Source organism: Melozone crissalis, unplaced genomic scaffold, assembly GCF_028551555.1.
Source record: "Melozone crissalis strain CALT ecotype California unplaced genomic scaffold, PUWL_Pcris_2 ptg000013l_1, whole genome shotgun sequence".
NCBI classification, from domain to species: Eukaryota; Metazoa; Chordata; class Aves; order Passeriformes; family Passerellidae; genus Melozone; species Melozone crissalis.
The window spans coordinates 37,173,564-37,198,939 of NW_026535791.1; the positions used below are offsets into that span (position 1 = coordinate 37,173,564).

Sequence of the window (25,376 nt, forward strand, 5' to 3'; positions counted from 1 at the left end):
AAGAAACAGGATGATAGAAGGGAGAGAAAATAGAAAATACATTTGCTACTATCCAATTAATCTTATAAGTGGAGAAATAAGGGATCTGACTTGATTATAGTCCTTCAATTAAGTGGGAAATGCTCCAAGACTGAACTATAAAATACATGGATATATTAAATGCTCTCGTACTTTCTTTTGCAATTCACTCCTGCTTTGTCACTTTGTTGTAGACATGCACATGGGTCATCTGTACATTTTGAACCACAAGTATTTTCAAAGTTCCTCTCATGAGTCTGTCAGTTTTGAACTTTAATCTAACAGCCATGTGCTGTGTTATTTGGCCAAGGATAATTAACCAGTTCAGAAGGGTACTTCTCACAATAATTTTCTGCAAGGTTTGCTAAAACTTGAATGTCTCTTAGGAAAGCATTTGAAGGGTTTCTGTGCCCCTCTGATTCCAGTCTTGAAGTTAAGAAGGCAAAGGCAAAGCTCTACAGCCAACTCAGATGTATTCCACTGGACACCTGATTTGTTGTAAATCTCATGTTAATTTAATTCTTTGTCCCCCTGAAACTTGCTGCAACTATACTTCAGGCTATGTGAAAGCCACCGAGATGTCCTTATTTTCTGCCAACTTCCTATCTTCTTATCCACCTACTCACACTAAAATTGTTTCTATACTTCATCCAGTGCTTCTGGCCAAGAATTTACTGAAATATTGGTTATCTAAGGAAATTCCCAGCATACTGTGAATAATTTTCATACAAGTGTAGAAGTATAAAAGAGCACTTTCCTCTCTTCCTTTTCCCTCATCTACAATGTACATTTAATACCCTAAATCCCTCTTTTCATCTTGTACTTTTTCCAAGAATTCTTCCTTCTTTTACCAGAAAATACCTTCACAGTGCTTTCTGCTACCACAGGGGGAATGCTGACCAATCTGAACAATCCTGGTTTCTCTAATTTGACCATGAGTTCTTCAACTTCTTCAACATGGCCTGCAGATGACATCGGGTATATATCGGCACAGACTAGATCAGCACACAGTAGGTAGGTGTGTGGCAAGATCACTGAGTTGAAGTAAATTTGCTCTGCAGGACCTCAAGTGGAGAGCGAAAAATTACCATCCTGCATTTCCAGCAGTGTTAAGTTCAGAGAAGCCCAAAGAATCCCAGTTTTACACACCAAATGTTACAGATAATAATAAACAACTCAAACAAAGCAGTGCTAAGCTGCCTATCAAGGATCTGTTTGTGGGAGTGCCCAGGTGTTGCTGGCATTGGATGCAGAAGGAAGAACATGGTACAATCTGTATCCACACACCTACTCAGACTCCACATACTGACAGAGAACTCTTAGGGGATGTACAAAATGTAAAGGGCATTTAGGTATCTAAAAGTGATTTCTTATAATAGTGCTTGGTTAGTTTATAACATTCACAACAGTTTAAAAATTTGGAAGATAAAACACCATGGAACTCACAGACTTGAGTACAAAAAAAGGAGTATAGCAAAGAAATCTATGTCCCAAAGATGTTATTTTGATTTGGCATAGATGAAAATCATATCAAATGGATTGTAGTCATAGTTACAGTGATTTACACCAAAAATAATTGTTTCCAATTTTTTTGTGAAGGTAGAATTCCTTGAAAAAAAAAAAAAAAAGAAGAATGCACTGAAAATCTACTCCTCCTTTACACCTTAACTTTTAAAGGAAGTGGGTAATTATAATAATTACAATACTGAAAACACTAAATTCATTCTATAACAGAATATATATAAAATCTGCTTTATTGATCAGCACAACTTATGGCCAGATTGATTCTAACACAATTCCATGTAGTGGCAGATTTTTATAGAAAAAAAAATAATATTGCTAAAGTGGAAATAAGGGAATAATAAGGGAATGTAAGGGATTCCTATCAATTAAGCAGGTGTGGAACACAGACATACTGACTTAAGTCCAGGAGTAACTGGAAGGACTAGCCACAGCTCAGCTTCCACAAAGGAAGGACAGAGTCAGATCTACCAGCAGGATCTCACCTTTTCATTCTACCTTTTAATATTTCCTCATCAACTACAATGCAAAAACATGTGAAAAGTTTCTGAAGCCATCCCACTGCTCACAGAAGCAGTGAGAACGCAATCCTGCCAGGCACCGAGATCAGTAAAATGTTTTGTCATGATTCTTTTTTTGCAAAGAAAAGTAAAGTATAAATGTAAGGTTAATACTTAAGCACAACCAGTCATTCCAAGCTTGTTTTAAGGATATTTTTAAGAAGATTTGATCATACAAAAATTAGGTTGCCTTGGCAACTGTAACTACAGAAAGCTAGAGTAATTACTTTCAAAAATCCTTCTTAGTGCTTTCTCCTCTTAATAGGAATGTGTAAATACTTTGTTTTAAGCTGCATTTATCAGAAATACTACTCATCATTGTTTCTACCCTTGAGGCATGGGGATCCTAAAGTATGTGCCTAAAGCAGCCTGAATAGTGCAAAACCAATTTGGAAATGCTTATTTAAATTCAAAAATTAAAGTCAGATAATGCATATTTGCTTTTGAAGGGAAGCAAAAATTTGAAAAGAATGCAGCATTCTGTTTTCATACTGCAAGATCTCATTGAATAAACTGTGCCATGTATTCATCTGTCTTCAAACACAGTAACAATTCACTTTTGTAAACAGCAAGCAAAAGGAATTAAGATGGAATTTAATATATCTAAAATATATTCATGTAAACAGATCTGTGAGCCACCGCATAGCTCTGCATTGCATACTGTGGACTTACCTGTGTGGCTGAGACAACTTTAAGGTCTTTGTTCATCTCTTCATTACATGGTAGAAATGTACTCTGATTACCCTGGCATAGTGTTTGAGATCCATTATTAGTGATATTTGGCATAGTTCTGCTAGCCCCTAGGTTTGCCATTTAATAACTTATCCAGTTTTCCTGCTGTGCTTGTTAAAGCAGGTGAAGTCCATGTAGGCTTGACTCCTTCCTACAGCCTTCTTGGCCTGATATGCCACATTTTGCCACAGTCCTCCCTCCCAGGTCATGCTGCTCAGCTTTGGTTTACTGATGCCATAGAATACATCAGCCACAAGAAGGGGCTCTTGCACAGAACTAGAGATGGCAATTACCATGAGTTTACACATTGTCTATTTTCATTCATTATCAGAAGAGTAATGTTTTCCCTAACTTTCCTTTCCCAATTCTGCCTCCCAGCTCTGCAACTCCACCTGTATGAATGTTGCCCTGGGTTGTGGTTGCAAACACACCCCAGAAAAGCCAGTTATACTATAAACCAGAAATGCATAGGCTCTTTTTTCTTGCCTGGGATTTTGCAACTTAAAATTTATTTTAAAAAACCAGATGTTAATATTCAAAGAGAAGTCAACAGTGAACAATACTGAAACATAATAATACTTCTCTTTTGTCTATAAAAATGTCACTAAATTATGCAATATTACAAGTGGTCAAGGACTGATATCTCTGTAGATGCCACTAGAAATCTAGGAAACCACTTATCTTCCACCCCTTTAGTTTTATAAAGTGTCAGAAGTCAGATACATCTACTTATGCTGCTGCATCATCATCATTCCAAGCAGCGCTAGTATTTTTTCAAATCTAACCATCCATGGGAGACTAGCAGCTTTTAGCATAATGGGTATCAAATATATCTGTTCAGGGTCTGTTTTCCACTGATTCCCAGGCTTACAGACAGAGTAATGGCCTCTAAATAATTAGAATAATTTTAAAATTTTTAGTAATCTTCAGTGATTACACAGAGATAATCATAACTTATCCAATTTTTCTGCTCTGCTTGTTAAAGTAGATTATGTCCATTTAGGCTTCATTCCTTCCTTCACACTTCCATCAGTGAAGTGTGTTTTCAAGGTTCCAATAGTATCAAGGCACTCAAAAATCCAGTGTGATATTCAGAAATTTTAATTTTCCACTAGCTTCTCAGTGATTAGCAGCAGAACTGTTTAAAAAAATTTGCTTCAGATGATGCATGCATTAAACAACTAATGTATCAAATCTTGAATTTCAAATTCAAAGGAGATGGGAAATTTTAAACCAGAAGAGGATCTGCTATGATGTCTGTTTTAGGCTGAATTAAACATAACCTTTTAGCCTATGTTCAATCATCCTAGCTTTTATTCACTTTTTATGTAGTTTGACAAACTGAATAATTTGATGCCTTTTCTCACAATACTCCAGGCAAGATATATACTACCCTATACTCTTGATTTACCTTTTGATCAATATATCTGTTTTCTTCAATTGCTGATCTTTTAGAGTGGTCACATGAGGAAGAAGATGCTGAAGGAAGTCTTCGCAGCAAACAGCTGGTATCTTGTTGCTGGCGATCAATAAACTGCTTCATAAAACTTTCCCTTGGGAACAAATAGAGGATATTGACACATTAAAACACCAAGAAGAGTTAATATTTGGTTTTCCTGCTGACATGTCACAATTCATTAGTGCTGAGATGGATAAACTCCTGAGAAAAAGTTGTACTGGCGTATAGATGCGTAAATGAACAGAGTGCCAGAAAAACTGATAACACTCGAATTCATTTATTAAAGAAATCCATAACTGAATTGGGAGTTGGATATCTTGCATGTAGATTGAAAAAAATTGCTTTTATTATTTATTTATTTACCAATTAAAGTGCTAAATATTTCAAGTGCCTTTTGCAGTTTTCAGCTCTTTTGAGCTCATTAAACAGCAAGTTGTTACTTCAATGTAAATCAAATGCTGATATAATCCAAATGAAACATACTCTCTGCATGAAATTCTTTCTTGAAGATTTCAAACAACATCTGTTCATATAACTGCTTTGAATGTCATTATTAAGGCGCTTCAGCAATTCTGTGCCTCGCATATGCCATGTTTAAAAAGCAGAAGCATTTCTGTTTACAACAAATATACATTCATCTTGCCAAATTTTAAGTTCAGTAGAGTTGCCTCTTTTAGTGTGAACTATGTCAAAGCTAATTTTTCTCTAGAGAGATATTGCTACATAATACAATAGCCGGAGATTTAAAGATATGATGTGCTAGTTTGAAGTCTGTTTCAGTAGTTAATAGGATCATGAGTACAGAATATGCTGGGAAAAACACAACTAGAAACAAAAAAGACTAGGACTAGGAGAAGAACACTCTCCATATATAACCAAAGGGTACTTTGATACTAAAAGTAAAGCATCTGTGATTGTTTCCTTGAGATCTGGAAGGTTGCCTTTCATGACCTTTCTGACCACCATTATTCCTTTTGCTCAGCTAAGGTACTACAAACAGGTCAAATCACTTGACTTAGCTTCCTTGTGAATTTAATCAAAAGAAACGTAACCTTGGTAGGCTTGGAACAATGGCAGCAATCCTTCACATCGTTCTCTCTTCTGGCATGTGCTTGTTGAGGACATTGACACAGGCACTTAAAAGATCTGTTCAGCCAGCTTTTCACATGTCAGCAGACTTTGCAGCCTGTATATCCTAGAGCAGGCCTTGGATTTCTGTCACACTCTTTTGACACCAAGGAAAAAAATATTTTTTTCTAACTGATGATCACAGATTTGCAGAATGATTTGGGTTGGGAGGGACCTTAGAGATCTTGTTCCACCTTGCCTGCCATGGGCAGGGACATCTTCCACTAGAGCAGGTTGTTCAGAGCTCCATCCAGCCTGGCCTTGAACACTTCCAGGGATGAAGCATCCACAGCTTCTCTGGGCAACCTGTGCCAGTGCCTCACCACCCCCACAGTAAAGAAGGATCAAGTAGGTCACTGAGCATCTGATCTTTAGTTAAGGTGAGTTTCACAGGAAAGAGGTAACTACATAAATACAAAAAAGGGACAAGGTCATCACAGGCTAACTGGTTTTGGATGCTTTGTTTTACCCTCTCTAATGATTAACTGCCATTTCACCCTAGCTTTAAAAACCTTCATGAGAACTCATTAGACTGCTAGTCACTATGTGAGCCAAGAAACTAAAATCCAAAGGAAAGGAAAAACAACACACTTTTCAATTATATTGTACTTGTGTCAGTTCTGAACAGTCTAGCTGCTTTCATGAATAAGATATAAGGAATGCTAGGATTGTTTTTCCCCAAATGAGAGAAATGAGGCATACCCAAAATACCACATCTCTTGAATGCCTATGTTAATTCTGTTTCATTTCTTATTTTCTGAACTATCTGCCTAACAGACAAAAAAAAAAAAAAAAGTTAAATATTTTGGGTGTTATGTGGCCCCAAAAAAGTTTACAACATGATAGCAAAGGAAATATTTCAATACCTTATTTTTGGAACTGTGAAATCTGAAGGAAGCTTTGAGATTTTCACCATTTGTGGCCTGTTTGGAAATTTTTCAAAGATGCGTAGACGCAAGGGAAGCTTCTCCTTTGTATCTGCATTAGCTTCACTTTGCTTTAGCTGAAAACAAAGAAATGAAAAAAAATAACAGAAAGTGAAATTTTGCTCTATAATATCCCACTCATTTTTCAGAATCCAAATAACAACAATGACAATAATTTAAAGGAGCAGAAGATGGCAGCAAAGACCTACAGAAGGTAAATTTGATACAAGTTAATGGCTTGTGCTAGAAGATTACAAATGCCTAACAATACCATGCTTTTAACCGACAGACATAAAATGGGAGGATTGATAATAATTTTAATTTTAAAGTACAAAGCATATTTGTGCCCTATTCGATATGCTTATTTCTATGTTTTCTTCATAGATTCTAACACTTTCATCAAATAAACATCCAAGACCTTTTCTTATTAGGCACAACTTCCTGTATATGCTGACAGCTCTCTGACACTCAAAGAAAACACAGCACTTTAAAAGGCAAGAAATTTTAAGAGAATTCAGCTCCCAGAACACAAAATAACAGGACAATTGCATGTAGATGAGTATTATAAGTAATGACAAAGAACTTGACAGAATCCATTTACATCAGTGATACTCGGCTATGGCAAATCACATAACAAATGTTGCATTTATAATTATCCAAAACCAATTATTCAATGGAATATCACCCATCCAAATACAGAAAAGACAGATACATGTATATACCTGGACAGGTGATGGCTAAAAAGATAAGATAAACAGATACGATATAGAGATATGATTCCTGAATACTGATTACCTTATGTAGCAATTCAGGTGTGTTATTGCAACAAAATACAAAGTCAAAAAGAAGCAGTGAAATTAATTTTCACATTTATTTTAAACTGTATGTGTATTGTATACTATTTCAGCACATATCCAACTGAAATTCCAATTCTTCTTCTCATTCCTGCTTGTAAGCAAAGGATTAGAAGCTTAAATTTTAAAAGACATTTTTACCATCAGCACCTGCAGGAAATACTGTTGATAGACACCAGCTAACGATTTTTACCAGGGGCAATAGCCCAGGAATTCAAATAGAACTTTAATTCTCATTTGCCCTGCCTAGTGAAATGCATGCTCCCACAGCATGCTGTAGAAGAAAAACTGCTCTGCTGCACTGTCATGCTATCAGCAACATCACCACTTCCAGCCACAGGACAGCTTAAACTGAAAATCAATTCATATTCAGTTGGATAGAAGTTGTCACGTGGGCTGAAAACTGCAGAAAACTGAACAGTAACAAACAAAGGCTAATGATTAATGGTAAAGCTGATCCGGAATAAAAAGGAAATGTTGCGTAAATCTGTATTGTGTCCAGTCTTGTTTCATTGCTCTATTAACAATCCTTAAAAGGAAGAAATTATGACTTTAGTGCACATGATATTAAAATGTGAAGAGTTGCAAATACCACATTGGACAAGGAAAAGGACACATTTAGAAACAGTGGCAGGAAATAAGAGACTGAAAAAGTTCTAGATAAAGAGTAAGAGCAGAAACTAAACAAGAACTTGGACTTCAATATAGCATCAAAAGGCCAGTTTGGGTACCAATTGCATTACCAGCCAAAGGTTATGCTCACAACAAAGCTTTGTTGGTTAGATATCACAAGGGTATGAAAAATGACACACAAGTTCCCAGCTCATTTCTGTGCTGCTTTGAAGAGAACATATCTGGGTATGCACGAATTTCTAAATGCTGTTTAACCATTTTCTCACTGACAAGACAAAATAGTGCTGAAGAGAGCCATGAGACCAGGGGAGAGCTGTGTTAACCAACTGGGACAAAAGAGAAAAAAGAAGAGAAAGACTGAAGGGTCCCATTATTTACTCCCCATCTACTATAACTGATAAAGTAAGAGCAGAGGAGATGAAGCAAATTTACGTAATAAATATGTGAAAATAAATTACTTCAAGAATACAATAGTGTATACAACATAAAGGAACGAGAGAACAAAATTAAGAAACAGAATTTCTGCAGTGAGAACAAAGATTACTAGCCTTATGGGAAAATCTGAGTGTTCAGAGTGCTCTCCAGAGGGAAGTGCCTTATAATTTGAAAATCAGACTAGTCAGAACCCCTGAAATGTCATAGTATTGCCAAAAGAGATCTTTCACTGAAAAGGAAATTAATTGGATAATCTAATAGGGCTTTTCTGCAACGCTGTACTGTTGAAAGCGTTGGGAAGGGATTATTTTTAGAGGAAGAAAGGTTTCCAGTTTCTGACACTTGTTCTTCAGTAAGAAAACATTGCATAAATATGCATATTTTAGGCACAGACAATGTCACTTAGAGCTATGAACTCCTGTTTTCATAAGTCAGTGTATACAGAATACAGAGCACTGCAATGTTGTCTGAAGTCTAAGTGCAGAACAGAGCACAGAGACATTGAAATCAGAAAACTGTATAGTTCAAAAGGTAAAGAAGGGGATAGGAGAATGATTTAAGATAGGCTTTAAAAAAACCTAAAGTCAAGGCAGTTCTATAGAATAACTCCAATTATTCATGCTGTGATAATATTACATATTGGGGAGTGTGAAGCATTTAGCTTCCCTGAGTTCTTCTCTGTGCACTTAGGGTGTAATTGTTGCTCCACATGACGCACATCCTGTTTTGTATTGCTGCTTAGAACCTTTATATTTCAACTTTCTCTAACACTTGACAAACATAGATTTTTAAAGGTACAGGATTATTTGAAATGGGGCTATGATGGTGTAGAATATTTCTAGCAACAGCTAGACCCAACTAAACCAATAAACTCAAATAAAATAACTAGACATTTTTCTCTATGACTTTTAGGTTTTATTTCTTACTCTTACTATTGATAAAGAAATGCACACTGGCCTGATTTGCTCTGCATAGGCTCTTGCCCTCCATCTACAGCCCAAGAGCCTACTGGAAATGCTCAACAATGTTTAGTCAGCCTAGCCTGGCTAAATTCTTTTGTGGATGGTAAAAAAAGTTAACATTTGTAAAGCCATTGAAGAATTTTTTGTCTATCACACTACTTATATGCTGCTTGAGTTTACAAGAGTAGATTTATTGGCACAACACTTACAGTACAACTGCCCACTCTGAACACAGATACACTTTTCCAAATAGCACTTAAATGGTGAGGAATGTCAGAGAGGATATTTTAATTTGGGATTCCTGTGTTTTTTTAAATAATACTTACAGGTCTCTGAACACCACGCTCTCTCTAATCTGTTCACATAATTGTCTTAGATCAATCCAAAAGACAGCTGTGAGGAAAGGCAGACTTATAGGTGAAGAGAATGTTTGTGTGACCCTTTTATCACAGAAAGCATTATGGCCATGTATCCATTTAGTTTGGAGTAGTTTGAAGTCTGAATCACCAGCACTTCTTGTCTTCAGGTGGAGTTTATGTGCTGTGTTGACAAGCAAATCAGATTCTTCTGGGAGGAAACAAAACGCAGGCTCCACCTTAGTCACTCAAAAATGCACTCTGAGCTTAAGGATCCCAAGCAATGGCTGGTCCTTAGGATGGCTTTGAAACCCACATGTGATGGGACAGTGTAAGACTGTATCTGTTCTGAAGTGAATCCTTCTGACCTGGACATACTGTGAATGGGGTGGCAGCAGACACTGCTATATTGTCCCAATCCTCTCCAATGGCACAGGTGTTACGTGGTGTAGTCTTAGCCATCTTACTTACTGCAGCTGTAAATTTATTTTTGACTTCAAGGCTGCCTTACTAAATTGTGATTGCCAAAATCACCTTTGGTATAATTAAGATCCAGTCCCTTAGAAATGAAGAGAACCTGTAAGTGGTTGTCCAAAATACACACAGTAAAAGGAGTGGTGGTGAAAGGGGAAGATTGAGAAAGGCAGGACACAATAAAGGAGACAGCAGGTAATGACTGTGCAGGAAAAAAGAGGTCAGCCAGACAGCAATCACTGTAAATGTGGTCAGAGTGAAAGTAGTGAGTTCTTTTAAAGTACATACTGCAACTCCTTTAATAGCAGAGCTGCTGAAAAAATCTCTAGAGAATTAGAATGAGACAATCATCAGGAACTGATTAGGAGAGCTGCATTTCCATAATCTCCCTCTGTGTTTGGCAGAAGAAACATGCCACAGTGCATTTCAGATATTCAGGTGAATGCAAGGCAGTGTCACACCTGTCCTCCAGCTGACATCCACTCGTGTGGAAGCAGGATGTGAGAAGTGTCTGCACATGCAGAACTCTCCTGATTTTCCCAGGTGGAATGGGCAGAAAGGTGAAAGTGCTCCAGGGTTTAGTAATATGAACAAGTTCACTTGAACAGTTCAAAGGACAAACTAACATGAATATCTCCGAATATCACTGATTTGCATTTAGGAACAGAGACAACCTCAAAAGTATTAATCTTGCCCAAACAAATCAAAAGCTCAAATTTAACAAAGTCAATGAGTTTTTAAGATATTGACACTTTGGAAAGAACATGCTAAAGGAGATAAAGAATTAACCATGTCTAAAGGGAAAGACCTACACATTATGACTTTTTGTTTTGTTCTCTATTCATTTAGTTCTCATCATGGAAGAGGAGCCAGTAACGTGCAAAACTGAAAGAGTGAAAGATGCAGTTTTCATATGGTATATGAGGAAAGCGTACATGAAATTCACTTAAATGCTCTGTAAGTATTTCAATGAAATCAAATTATTTTAAAAAATACAGCAATGCTCTCTTTCATTTTACTTGACAGGCTGAAATGAATAATTCCAAGTAAAAAGTTTAGCCACTGATGTCCACACACACATTTAGGAACTGGCCAGCTGCCCAGAATAATTTCATGTGGACTGAAAAGTTCAAACATTTTGCCAAAGTTCAGAAGGTCTCACTAGTGGATGATTTTAAATTAATATTGTTTGGTACATTACAGGGCACTGCTAAATATCAACATATTTCCTTGCAAATCTTCTTTAGGGGCTGTATTTGAAGAATAAAATGACAATGCAGAATCTGTATTGCATGCTTAGCATATCATGTGCTCCAACACCAAACACTGAGCACAAGAGTGCACACAGATAAAAAACATTACAAACTGATACCAGCACCCAACCAACAGCTTTGCAATATTTTTTATTTATTCAAGTCCTCAGATTTACCATCACCTTTGCTCGTCAAAAGGAGCTTTGAATGAAACCCAAGTTATTAGCATTAAATGACATGAATTAAAAAACTAAAAATCAGAAAGGCAGATCAAATGAGATTCTTTTTTCCTTTCTGTTATTCTGAAATCCTATTGACCTGGCAGACTTTTGGGTGTGAATGAGCTATAAGATATGCATATGGGTAAGCTGTCACATCACACACTCAGATTTGCCATCAAAATGTAACAACATTTTTGTTCCTGCATTTGATTTAAAATTCAACACAAATCAGACATTCAGTAATACTACTTACACCTCCAATTTCATATACAATGAAGAAAAATGTTGATTCTCTTAGAGCACCCTGCACTATGAATAAAAGGAAGGTAAAATCAACTCAGAAATTAGGGTATAAAACTGGATAAATAGAATTTGGGTAAAACTAACACTCACAGTGTTAAAAAGAAGTATTTATGAAGTGTAGATCTTATTAGTATGTCTACAGTGCTATACAGAAGACTGACAAAAGTCTTTGCCTAAAATTACATGGCACATGGTGACCTCAAGCCATAATATTTGCCTCTTGGTTCTTCTAGGCCCTAAGACATTAAAACACCAGTAATTTTTCTTCAGCTTTTCCAATTCTTCACAGCATCTAAAACAACATGTGAGCTTTTGTGTGCAATTCTCCTGCACAGAACCTCTGTAAGATGACATATGGGTTGTGCACTGCCTAACTGAGAGGCAGTTTGGACTCTAAGATACAGAGTTCTGTAGTGCTCTCCCACCTGCCACCAATCTGGTGGAGCCTTGTCTCTTCTTTCTTTGAAAGCAGTCTCTCAATTAAAATATTACTTGAACTATATCAAATTATCATCTGGAATAAAGTACCAGGAGCTACAGGAGAGAGCCAGCAGTGAGGGAAAAGTCTTGCAGCATGCACAGACAAGGGTTCAATGCTGGAGCTTGCTCTCTTGTCCTCTTTTACTGCTTAGATGTACCAGTAGTGAATTTCACCCTTTGGGTTCACCTAAACAAAGGGGACATTGCAAGCAGTAAAAAATTCTCCCATGTAGGCATGGTTAAACATAACCTAAACCGATTTTAACTGTGTTCAGCACTGCCATGGGGAATTTTCAGAGAAATATATCAGAAGCTATGATCACAGTGGTGCTGGCATTCAGAGTAGAGACTGCACTGTTGATAATATAAGAGTAAAACAAACTAAAAAAGTTCCTGACAGATGGAGGAAGCAGACTACATTCATTTCCCATAGGCACAAGATCTGTTTCTTTAATAAACAACTCTCTGTAACAGGGTTTATATGCTGTGTGCAGTATGGTTTGGTACTGTGACTGCTGTATCCTAATTGATCACTTAGATAACTTTTCTTAAGTTCTGCATTAGGTCTTCCAAATTTAACAGATATTGAGTAAGATTTCACAAATATGGGATTTTTAATAACTTCCTTCCAGTAACTGTAGCTCCTATCAGTTCTTCAGAAACAAATGCTGCTGACAAGATATGATTCCAATTCAAATAGTGGAAAACTTATCTAGCAAAACTTGGCCAAGATATAGTCTGTTTATCTAAAAGAAGACAGGAATCCAAATTTTCATAGTTTCTCTGCGATCAACTGAGATAAATAAGATGAATTTTTCAGAACTATTACTTCATACCAACTACAGACTGGCAAATATTGCTACATGGTTTACACTTTAGCCTTATTTCCAAATATTTTTGCCTCTGCAGGGGCAAGTATTATACAATGAAAAGAAAATGGGCAATCCAATATTCTGTGCAGGGAGAGGTTGTAATCAGGCCCCAGGAATGTGCTTACCAGACTAGGTTCAACCTTCTTGCCCTTAAAATGAAGTAGTCACCTAAATTAATTATTTATTTTTATAGCCAAAAGTTATGAAGAGACACTTGTAGAGGTCACTTCAGATCTTGGGTTGTCTATTTATTTCACACATTTACTTTTATTCCATTGACTAAATAGGGAACTTGAATCCAGTATGTGCTTTAAATCAGATGCCTGACTCCCAGTGATAGCCAGGATGAATCCAGGCCACAGCATCTATGATGGCATTCATCTCAGCTAATGACAGTCCTCCAAATGCGAAGTAAATCATACAATCTTCTAGGCACTTCTTCTATTCAACTGAAAAAGCTATCTCCAGATATTGGCTCATCCCATACTATCACATAAGTAAGAGAAGCCAGATGGACTGTCACCTCAGGGTGACTGCTTCTCTGGATACAGGGGCAGGGTAAGGCTATACCTGTGCCAGCAGTGGGCTATGGGCCTAAGAACTGGAGTGAGATCCCTCACTGTGTTACACTGTTAGCAGGACCAACAGCACGCTTTCTGGCCAGCTAGCACCCTCCCTGATCATGTCTGAGCACAGTCTGATACTTATCCCAACTGGACATGTTCCCTGTAGGCAGTATGGGCACTTGCCTATAAATGTTAGCTAGTTTTGGGAGAGGAAAATAACTTTGCTGTTTGTACAAGCCAGGCTGTGCCAGCTGGCCAGCTTTAAGGACAGAGAGCCTGTCCTGGACAGCAAGCCTGGACAGCTGTCCTGGACAGCTTTCTCTCTTGATGCAGATTGGTTAAATGACTATCTTTGAGAAGATGCTCTAGTGTAAGGAAGATAAAACAGTTTATAGGTTCACAGAATCATTTAGGTTAAAAAAGCCCTCTAAGAGCATAGAGTCAAACCATTGACCTAATGCTGTTAATATTTATCTTAGATAAGGTAAATCACACCTCTATTTAAAAACTGTTCAGGGGTAAAGTACATATTTTGATGGACAGTTTAAAAAAGATAATGGAAATGAAACATAAATTTAATGCTAATAATGCCTAACTATTCTTTTAAGAACTATTTCACATATAAATACCACAATGAATTGAAAAATATCACTTTCATATTCATTATTTTTCTCTTGGCATGAGTAGCAGATACATTTTTGTTCCTATACAAAGGTTAGTGAGCCACAAAAAAACACATCCATTATAACAGAAAATGCATTACATGCTCCATTTCACCAGGGGATACTTGAGACTTCATGTAAACTAGGTATCATTATTTGTTATGAACTATATACATGATGAACAACAAGCAACTAAAATATTTTCAAGTCAACAAAAGCACAAGATGTATGAAGTCTGCTCTTGTACAAAGGTAAACATTCAATATTTGTTGTCATTATATTGCAAAGGTTCCATATTATTGTCTCCTTATTACAAGAGTTTCATACCTCCTTGCTGTTTCTCGTAGACAGCTCCTCTAAGCACTACCTCTTCCATCTCACCACAGAAGCCCAATAACACCAGTTCCCCTTTCAAGCAACCAATCCACTCTTTTATAGCACTCTTCTTCTTATTGGCTACAGCTGCAGCCTGTTAAAGTCAAGCCTGCTCCTAATCTCTAATAATTGGCTCAACTGCAATTCCTTAGGGGTAAGATTACTTTCTATACTACCTTTATTTCTGTATATTCTATCCCCCTATGAATACTGACTAGTTACAATGTGTTCATCTTCAAGATTCGGGGTAAAATTCATTTCAAACTGAAAGGGTGCTTCTGCATGGGAAGCAAACAAATTACCACTGCAAGAGAACCTAGAGACTCTTGATATTTGCTTTCCTATCTTAGTTTCTATACAAAGAAAGATTCCTGGAGGTAGCTTTGCAAATGGTCCTTGCCTAAATGTAGCTGAGACAGACATCTTCATCTGCCCTGACAGGTTCGCAGGAAAACAGAGCCAATCTGGGAAATTTTAATTTTGTGGGCAGACTTTCAAAGGTTGTCACCACAGGCAGCTCCCATTTACGTAAAAAAAGAGCTGAAGACATCCAGTGAACCAGGCTGTGATTGACTGAGGAAGTCATCATCTTGACTTTCTATCAGGATATAGACAGCCAGAGGTATTTAAAATGCTGAAGAGCAGAGAGGTCATAGGGATAAATGACTCAATCTGCAGAGAATGTGTATGTCCCTGCCCACAGTTTAACAAAGGAAGATAACTTTTACCTAGGTCCTCTTCGGACCTAAGTATAGAAAACCTGAAACTCTTCCCCATTCATGCAAAACTTTTATTCCAGTGATTAGTATAGGCTGCTCTATGCATTGTGTGGGGTATTCCATGAGATAGATCACCACTAACCTGGAAGGGACAGAAGGCATATCCAACTTGGCTCACTACTTAGTTTCATCTGCATGGTAGGAAACACACCCTGCTGGGTTTGGCTGGGGTGGAGGCAATTTCCTTCATAGTGGCTGACATGGGGCAGTGTTTTGCATTCTCACTGCAAGCAGTGCTGATAACATAGGGATGCTTTCCTTATCTCTGTGCAGCACTTCAACAGAATCAAGGCCTCTTCTGCCTCTCACCCCACTCCACAAGCAAGGAGGCTGGGGATACACAAGAGGTTGGGAGCTGACCCCAGCTGACCAAAGGGATATTTCAGACCATATGCCATCATGCTCAGTATAAAAAACTGGGGAAAGAAGGAGAATGGGGGGATGTTTGGAATGATGGTGTCTCTTTTCCCATGTCACCAATATATGTGATGGAAGATGGCTTCCTAGGGATGGCTGTACACCTGCCTGCCCATGGGAAACAGTGAATGAATCCTTATTTTGCTTTGCTTGCATGTATGGGTTTTTCTTTACCTATTAAACTGTCTGTATCTCAACCCATGAGTTTTCTTACTTTAACTCTTCTGATTCTTAGAGTGAAGGGGGAACTGTGTGGCTGGGGTTAAACCTTGGTACATACCTTTGGTACGTGAACATAATTCCAATTTTCAAATCCAACCTACGTGATCCATATGAATTTGTGAGTGCTGCTTGAGGTGGAAGCACTTTTGTGTAGGTGCTGAATAATATTTGTCACAGACTGTGATGTAGGTGCTTGTGCAGCAGATGGCATTTTGTTTCTGTTGGCTGTGTCAATGCAAACTTGTGTTTCCTTCTTTTAAGGCATGCTACAGTGAGTTTAGATGCTCTTGTAAATGGATACTTTGCTGGCACAGGCCAATATTACAAAATCTTCTAACACACAAATGATCTCTACAAAGACCAAAACGATGAGACACCAGATAAATATTCCTAAAAACCCACTTACATAAGTACCAAATGTGATAATGAGTTCATTACTCTTGCTCTTATTCACAGGAGTAAGCAAAAATCAACCACAGTGCACAGTACTTTTTCTAAACTTTTTTTCCAAGTGTTTTTATTATAAACACCATTGTCATGTGCATTTGTTCCTTAAATGTATTCAGCTAAATATGCATGTGGCTGTACACTTGATCTGATGTCCATGTAATTTGATTTGTTTGGGATTGCCACATTGGAGTGGGTCTGTGGAGGAGCCACAAAAATTTCTTCTGTAATGTAATTCTCTTCACAAAGAGACCTAATCACAGGACAGGAAGCAATGAATAAGCCATTTGCTTAATGATAAAGAGTCTCTCTAGACAGAACAAAGAAATTCTTCACTATGAAGACAACCACTGGAATAAGTTGCCAAGACAAGCCAAGGAAATTTTATCACTGGAGATGTCCAGGAGCTGACCTGATAGGACTCAGGGTAACCTCATCTAATGGCCTGCTCTTAATACAGGTTGCACAGGTGCTCTTCAGAATTCCTTTCCAGCATAGACTGTAATGTGATTCTATAATTTGCTGATAGCTATGAACTGCAGGACAACAGATAATTATGCTCTTTAGTTTTACTGTTGTGCATAGGCATACATCCTCTCTTAAGAACTTCTACATTTTCCAAATCATTACTGGGCTCTATTAGATTCTCTAAGAAGATAATGAATACAACTTAGATCTGAGTATTTGCCATCCACATAGTGAAGTAATTTTTACAATCAGATACCTTTGCTTAGAAAATGTAACTGAAGTTGAGAAAAAAATTCACAGATGTAGCTGAGGCCAAAATCCAGGATATTTCCTTAAACAGGGGATGTGGAGAGTCTGGTTCAAGCATGGTTAAAAGAAAGAGGCCATGAAAGTATACAGCTGAGGGAAAAGTAAAAAGGTAGCTGCAAAGCAGCATTTCTCAGGCTTCATTCTATAAACAATTAGGCTCTCAAGCACCACTTTATAAACAATAAGATTCTCAGACAGTCTTCCCATAACAGGCAAACATTCTGGCCTTGGGCTCTCTGAGAATGCTGGTCCTGTTTTCAATAAACAAACCACAGGTATTGTAAAACAAAAGGAGGTGTTAGAGTTTTTCTCTGTAACCTATCATGAGCTCGAATTTTGCAATATGCATGAAGTTCATTAACACTATTATAAAAAGTGGCTGGTTTGATCAATAAATTGGAGTCGATGCTGATCAAAGAACAACAAGATGGGTCTTCTCCCTTCACTTTCAACAAGGGGAGACTTTGTATTTGCACAAATTAGCTGCTCCTTGCCTTTTTGTGGATGGTTGGTTTGCTTATTTTGAACTAGAGGCAGAACATTTAATTTGACATAAGTGGCCTGAGTCTTAGATTCATTACAGTTACACAGTATTTTTCCAGTACAGAAATTCAGATAGAAGATTTATTTTACTAAAGGACACACAGAGACAAACCTATACAAGTGGTGATTGGGAGGTCACAAAGGCTGATCCAAACTACTTCAGAAACTTTCATGGCTGGGCTAGATGAAAACAGAATTAATTTGATGTTACTGGCTGCCCTTTCTCCCACATAAGTTTGCTGATGAAATTGTAGGCAGGGCTAGATTCCTGAGTGCTGTTAGTCCCTTTCACAAGAGATGGAGATTGTTTTCTTTGTATCCTTGTGGTTATGGACTGCTTCTTTAAACAGAAAGATATGTGTAAGAATCCTCCCTTCATTCCAAAATAGTGCTCCCACTCGTTGGATATTATGCAGGAAAACCCTGCAGGCTTCTTCATATTCTGTCACAGTTTTAAAAGAGTGCCTGGTCCATTCTTGAGGAACTTCAGAAGGAGAAGCCCTCTGAATTCTAAGTGGAAAAGAAATGCCTGTCTTAGGCTCCAAAAATGCAGTAAAAATATAATTAATCAGTTCCTCTAAGCTGCTAGCTCTTTTTAATGAAGGAGGAATTAAATCTCATGCAGAGGCTAGGCCTCTACTTTTTTTTCAAGAATGCAGAAGTTAATTACAATGTGTACACAAGTACATATATTCACTCCTAAGGGCCTAAAGAACAGTTCAGAAAGGGCAATGAAGACCTCTGTGGCACAGAAGGGCACACAGGCAAACTCAACATGGGTTTTCATGAATCCAAATGCTGTAGAAATAACCAGCAATGCTACATAAACCCTTCATTCCAAACTGCTGCAGGACTGCCCCTTAATTCAGAGGATGGAGCATCTAGAATCACCTATGTGCCCTGACAAGCACTTGCCTTTTCCTTTGCTATCAACCAAATAAAACAAAAAGATTAAATGAGTTCCTGGTGATATAAAAGCTAGGTAAGCATTTTATCCCCTGGTGATATACATGAAGCAGCAGACGCCTACATTTACATTTTTGTTACTGCTATTTTCACTTTCATAGCAAACCCAACTCCCATCCCTCCTCCTTGAACAAAATGTGTGCTTTGAATATGATTCTTGGCTAGAATATTGAAAGGTCTCTATTTTATACCATTTTATACCATAAAAACTTTCTCCAGGATGAAACTCTCTTGAATTTTTTGAGTTTTTTTTGGCAGATTGCACATACCAGGAATTGGGGACTTGTGAATGAATACTTAGGTGTTTATTTCACCATTACAAATAAAACATATCACCCAGAATTTGTGATCCATTGATGCTGTTTTTAAAAAAGGTGACAGATTAGGTAAGAGATAGAAAAAAAATTCAAACAACACTAGTGTCCTGAAGTAACAGCCATGAAGGGCCTTTCAAAAAATTTTTAGTTATTAAAGAAGAAATAGTCTAGCATGAGTAGTTTTCAAGATGACCTTATTTTCCAGTCTCAAAAGGTTGCCTTGTCTTCTAAAAATGGGCACAGTCTCTGTAAAGCATACTACTTTTGAAATAATGCCTATTGAAATGTTCTGCATATGTCCCAGAAATGGGGGACCAACTTGAATTTTGTGAAAATTCTGTCTTCCCTCTATGATGAAAAGAAGAATTTTATGCATTTTATGTAGTCCATAAAATTCAGTGTGGAACCATTTCTGTACTTTTCCTTGGTTAATGAAATGTGCTTGACACTTATCTTCCCTGCAACTTGTTAAAAATCCATTCACATGGAATCAGATATAATGAAAAGGTAATTTTTCATTTTTATTCTATTTTATAGTTATTTCCCATTTAGAATTACCTCAAGCACTGCTCTCAGAATAAAAATACTCTGGAGACAAGTAACTCTAACTAGGCTTTAAAAAGCTCCTTGATTTTCACACACAAATTCACATATATAAAATTTTATGCCAAATGTGTTTAAATTAGATATACCAATTATAACACCTTGTTCACACAATATGTTCATGAAAAATCGCTATGCTGAAACTCCCACTTTAATGCTGAAGCCTCAGCACACAAAATTTGGAAGTGATGCAACTGCTGAAATTGTCAGTGGTGTCTTCCTGGATCTTCTGAATGCCTGGAGGTGATGGGTGAAAGGCACAGGGCTCCAGCAATGTATTCTGACCAAACGTGTTCAGCATCCCAAATCCTGTCTTTTCCAACTCCTTCTCTACTGACAGACAAAATGTCACTTCTGAGGTACCACTCAACACGGCTTTTGAAGCCATGTACTTGAAAAGCAAATTACCACTGTTTGACTTGTCATTGTGGTATCAATTAAAACCAGTAATGAACTATTAATAAGAATCAGGGGAGAAGGGAGCAGAAGGGGGAGAAAACCTCCTTCACACTGAAAAGTAAAACTGGGTCATAAAGTATGAGCACAGTTTTGCTCCTCACTGAATAAAGGAGTTGTTAATAGGTGTGTCAAAATGATATTTGCATTTCCAGGATAGTGAGACTCCTTGGTATTAACCAGAGTAACATCAGAACTGAATAAGGATGCTATCTGGATGGCCTAGACTTCCCCTATTAACACCCTGCTTTCCAATACTAAGCTGCCTCACCAGAAAAGAGATCTAAGGAGAGCAAGTGAAGACAAAGGGAAAGCAAAATATTAAATCCATGAAAAGCAGGACCAATGAAACACCAGCAAGCTAGCTGCATGCAGGGAGACAGGACTTCCTGATACTTTTCTATTATGGACTAGGTATTTGGAATTGTTAAAAATAAAACAAGAAAACTTTCAAGAAAAGACATCACAGAAATTCTATCCTAGTAATTTCACATGCTGACTTATTTACTTTGAAAAAACAACAATAAAAGAGGAGGTTTGTAAAAAATATGAAGTGTGACTTTTTCCAAGATGTGTTAGTTTAACTGCCAAAGATTTGCAAAATTTTTGCAAATTTCTTGCAAAAGATCACTTAAAATATAGTTACCCAGTGAAAAGAAAATTTGGTCTGATTCTAAAGTTAAATGTACAGGTGCACAAAGACATATAACGTGGGAATTAATAACAGGCACTGTAGGAAAGACAGAGCACTGAAGAAGCATTTGAGTGAAATGACTGAACATCACAGGCTAGAGGGCATCAAATGAAAAATCAAGTGGAAGGCTCATTAGTTTAAAAAGAAGTATCTTTTCACAAGGTGCATTGTTAAATTTATCTTTGCTACTGAAGGCAGTAAATGCTAGAATATACACATTTTTGAAAATAGATTTAACAGGCAAGAAAAAAAAAAAATCCATCAAGAACCGCTAGACAAAGATACATCATGTAGGACACTGGAAGCTCCTGTGTCCCTGGAAGGTGACTATCACTCAAGTATGGAATATGAACAGAGAAAGAAATATCACTTTGTGATTTCCCTTTTCTTGTGTTAGTTCTTAAATACATTTTTCTGGCTACTGTCAAGGAACTATACATTGATCCAGGAAGACCTTTGCTTTTGTCCAGCAGATGTGTTGGTTTATTCGAAGCCTAGAGATTCTTCCTCACTAAGCTTATTAATCAATTTTTGTATTGGTATTTGGCACTGTTTTTTTTTAACCAGAAAGGTATATGGTGAAATTCTTCCAATCACTGGTCACAAGGAACTGCCAAGCAATTGTGAACGCCTTGGTTCCACTTTCAGCTGACACTGATAGTGATGGAGCACAGTGCAATAATGCTAAGGCTGCAGGGTCAATCCCAATATGGGCCATTCTCTGTTGGACTTGATGATCCTTGTGAATCCCTTCCAGCTCAGAAGAGGCTGTGGTTTAGTGATATAATTGGAACTATTAGGGAGGCATGAAGCTATGGCTTACTAGGATGTGAGGCTTTCCTCCAATGTCAGTGACCATCATGTTGAAAACCAAGCAACACTATACTTAAAAAGAAGAAATTTTAGGGTAAAGGTCTGAAAGGATTTACATTCAAACAATACATTTGAGTTTCCAAAATTAAGTCTTTAGTTGGACAATCCACTGCCAATACAAACAAGATTTGTAGTTACTCAGTATCTTTTCATTACTGAAAATGGATGAAATAATATTGTGGATTTAAGACAGGCTCAATGGGAGGAGAAAAAGTGCTAAACAGAAGGAAGTTCATTAGAGGCACTATTGGAGATGTTAAGGATTTAAGGACTTTGTTTTAAAGAAGAATATAAGGCATACATGTACATTTTTAAGATTTGGGAATATATTCAGCACTTTCATAAAATTGGCATGAGTTTGAAAGGAATCTCTTGTTGTTCTGCAAACCATAAAAATTGATCATTTTGAAAAACTCTGTATTTTTGACAGTTTGTTATGTGTAGGTGCTTGTGTGCACACCTGCATTGACATAGGCAAAAAGGTACTTTCAGGACCTGAAATGGAGAAAATCTTTAATGGTTCTGAAATAGTTGGCACATATGTGTATGTCTGTGTAGTTCCAAAATCACAGGCTGCTTGTATTAGAGAGCAAAAATATATTCTATGTTTTTATGGTAAACAGACCCAAAATACACATTTAGGATATGATAATCAGATGCACAGAATAGAAAAACAAACATTTGCAAGTACACTCAGGAGGTCTAAAATTTCTTATACTCTTTTCAAAGAACATGGAAACAAGTGCAGAGGGAACAGTTTGTCCTGACATTTTGATCAGTGCTTTTTTGCCCTGAACATAATTGCTTATACTACTGCCTAGAGGGTACCTCATCCTCCCTGAATTCACGTTATTTTTAGCGCAGAATGGACTGTAGCACATTGCAAGCTTTTTAACTACCCCAAGGCACTGACTGTATAACCAAAATACATCTGATTCAGAGGGTTTTTTTGTATGTTTTAGAAGATAAATATTAAGACGGTACTTTTTTACCCTGGCAAGAGGCTTGGACAAGATGATCTTCCAACCTTAATGATCCCCTGTTCTTACTGTGAAAGATCTTATGACTCTCTCCTGCCCCTGCTCATGCTTAGTCAAAATTTCCCCATTACTGTAAGCTTAGGGAGAGCCAGGGAAATTCCCACACATATGCATAAAAATATGCACTCTCAGTCACACCTTAAAGATAAAAAGGTATCTGTTGAAATTCTTACCATCTCTTACAAATTGCAACTTTCAACAAGTTTCCACAAGTATTTTTTTCCACTTACCTTCCCTAATACTTAAATGCATTACAGGCTTTCAAGTCAGTTTTTTAGTGCAAACACATTTGAAAGAGAAGATATGAGTAGTGCCAAATATAAATGTAAATCCCATCGTGGCTCTCATGGAGAAAATCTGTTACAACTCCTGAACTCTTATACAAGCTGCAGCTTCAGGAAATGAGCTCTGAAAATTTGATCTCTTAGAACTGAACCAGAAAATAATTTTCTTCTGACATCAAGAAGGCTTTTTAGAAAAGCTTGATGCAGATCTGTTGATATCACAATTCAAAGATTGAAAATAACAGACACCACTAACAGTTTCAGTTCCTAGAGCCATTGCAAACAGCTTGATTATATTTTCTTAACTCTTAAATCCACATTAAGAAAAAGTGGGTTTTATTGTACTGCTTCTGGCATCCCCTGATGCCATAATTATACATTCAATTATCCTTCATAGCAGACAAGCTTTCCTCTCTTACCAGAACCAAGGCTAGGTAGAACTTGGCCTTACTCATAGTACTGGAGAACATGGACTTCAGTTTGGCTGACAGATTTTAACCCATCTTCTTTCTATGACAAGTTCTGCTGAAGACACCTTTCTGTTAGCCCTCACCTCTGTAAGGGTCTCACAGGGGCTTAATTATGACTTATTGACAAAAACTAATGGATGAATGCAGAAATATTTATTCTTAAAAGCTCACAGCTAAAGAAAAATGAGCAGTGCAGTTACTTCAGGTTGCTCCCTTTATTTGTTCTACAGACAATAATATAAAAAGGCAGCAACAGGAGCATCTAGCAGAAGGCATAAAAATAGCATGTATTTTCACTAGAGAAAAAAAAAGCATTTATTTTCACTGTTTCAGTTGTTAGAACTGCTTTACATGAAGACATTATGAATATCTGAAGGGCAAGAATGTATAGAAACCAAATTTCACAGCTTAGTATCTAGAAATAGTGAAAAAAGGAAACAAAAAATAAAAATACATAAATATACACGATGACTGCTTCACCAGTCATTATGAATGTATAGTCAAGAGGTCAGTAGTAAAACCTTGGCATTCTCTTCCTGGTATTTAATTTCAACAGAACAACAAGAACAAAAAACCCCCAAACCTAAAAATGAGTTAAAATCTGCAGCCATCCCAAGCACTGAGAGCAGAAAGATCGTATGTGTGCAAGAGACAAAATAGCTAATGGAAGATTAGGCTGCAGACCTGACTTCTGTATTTCATTCTAGAAAGCATTATTAAAACATTTTTATCTCTTTGTCAGCATGACTCTCATGTTGGAAACCTAGTTGGTGTGAAAGCTTTGTCTCACATCATGAATTTCAGCAATAGGTATGTGCCTAGGACACAGAAACATTTATAAAAGATTATTAGAAGGATGTTTTAGTTTAAAAAAGAGAGGAGTGAACACTCCCAGGGCAAGACCCAACTTGAAAAATGAGAGATACCCTTAAAAATGAGAGATTCAAAGAAACCAGTGCTGCATCTGTTTTTATGGATTTTTGGAAGCTCTCCTAATAAATAGATTATTGTTTTGCGAATTTCCAACAGTGGATGGATAAGTAAACTCCTTTGATAATGACCATGGAGAAGTGATCATTGGCACTAAGAAATGTATGGCCTAATGTAAAGGTAAGACAGAACTAACTGTTTCTGGATGTGAAAGGAAAAAAAACAGTAGCTGAGAAATGAGAATCATAATGGTGGTGAGTAGAGAAAGGTGATAAGCACATTGGCAAGAGTAATACTGGAACAACATAGTAAACTCAAAAAAAGGAATACCAGTATCTTGGTATTGATGCAGCAACCCTTGTTAACATACCATTACAGAGAATATAAGATGGATATCCTCAACATCATTGGCACAGCAATGAAAGCCTCATTCTCTGGGGAAGCAATTATTTGTGTCTTTGTCTTTTAAGACCAAACATAACTACAAAGTCTTAGTAGAAGACGTGAAAATGTGCGACAGCAACATTTCTGACCTATTCCCATAGCAAATGGTGAATGCCTGGTTTCACACAGACCGCTCTGCTTTTGCCTCTCAGCATACCTTTTGCTCCACAAGTGACACAGGGCCTGTACTGCCTTCTGAACCAACTCAGGTGGAGGTCAGGAACCTCTACAAAGATCCTGTTAAATTTGTGCCACGTTCCCTTAAAAAACTAACTGAAGTGCCAATGCCAGGGACCAGCTATTTTATGAACCTAAACTCACAAA

At 37.3% G+C, this 25,376-nt stretch overlaps 1 protein-coding gene across 1 annotated transcript in view; it reads right to left on the reverse strand.

Annotated features, from left to right (window-relative positions):
- NALCN (sodium leak channel, non-selective) overlaps window positions 1–25,376 on the reverse strand; it is a 223,498-nt gene that overhangs the window by 51,609 nt on the left and 146,513 nt on the right. Inside the window, exons 16-18 of the mRNA XM_054271392.1 lie at window positions 6,285–6,421; window positions 4,243–4,384; window positions 2,772–2,843 (exon numbers count right to left, since the gene is read on the reverse strand). Of these exons, the coding sequence (XP_054127367.1) occupies window positions 2,772–2,843; window positions 4,243–4,384; window positions 6,285–6,421 (351 nt within the window). The remainder of the gene's footprint in view (window positions 1–2,771; window positions 2,844–4,242; window positions 4,385–6,284; window positions 6,422–25,376) is intronic.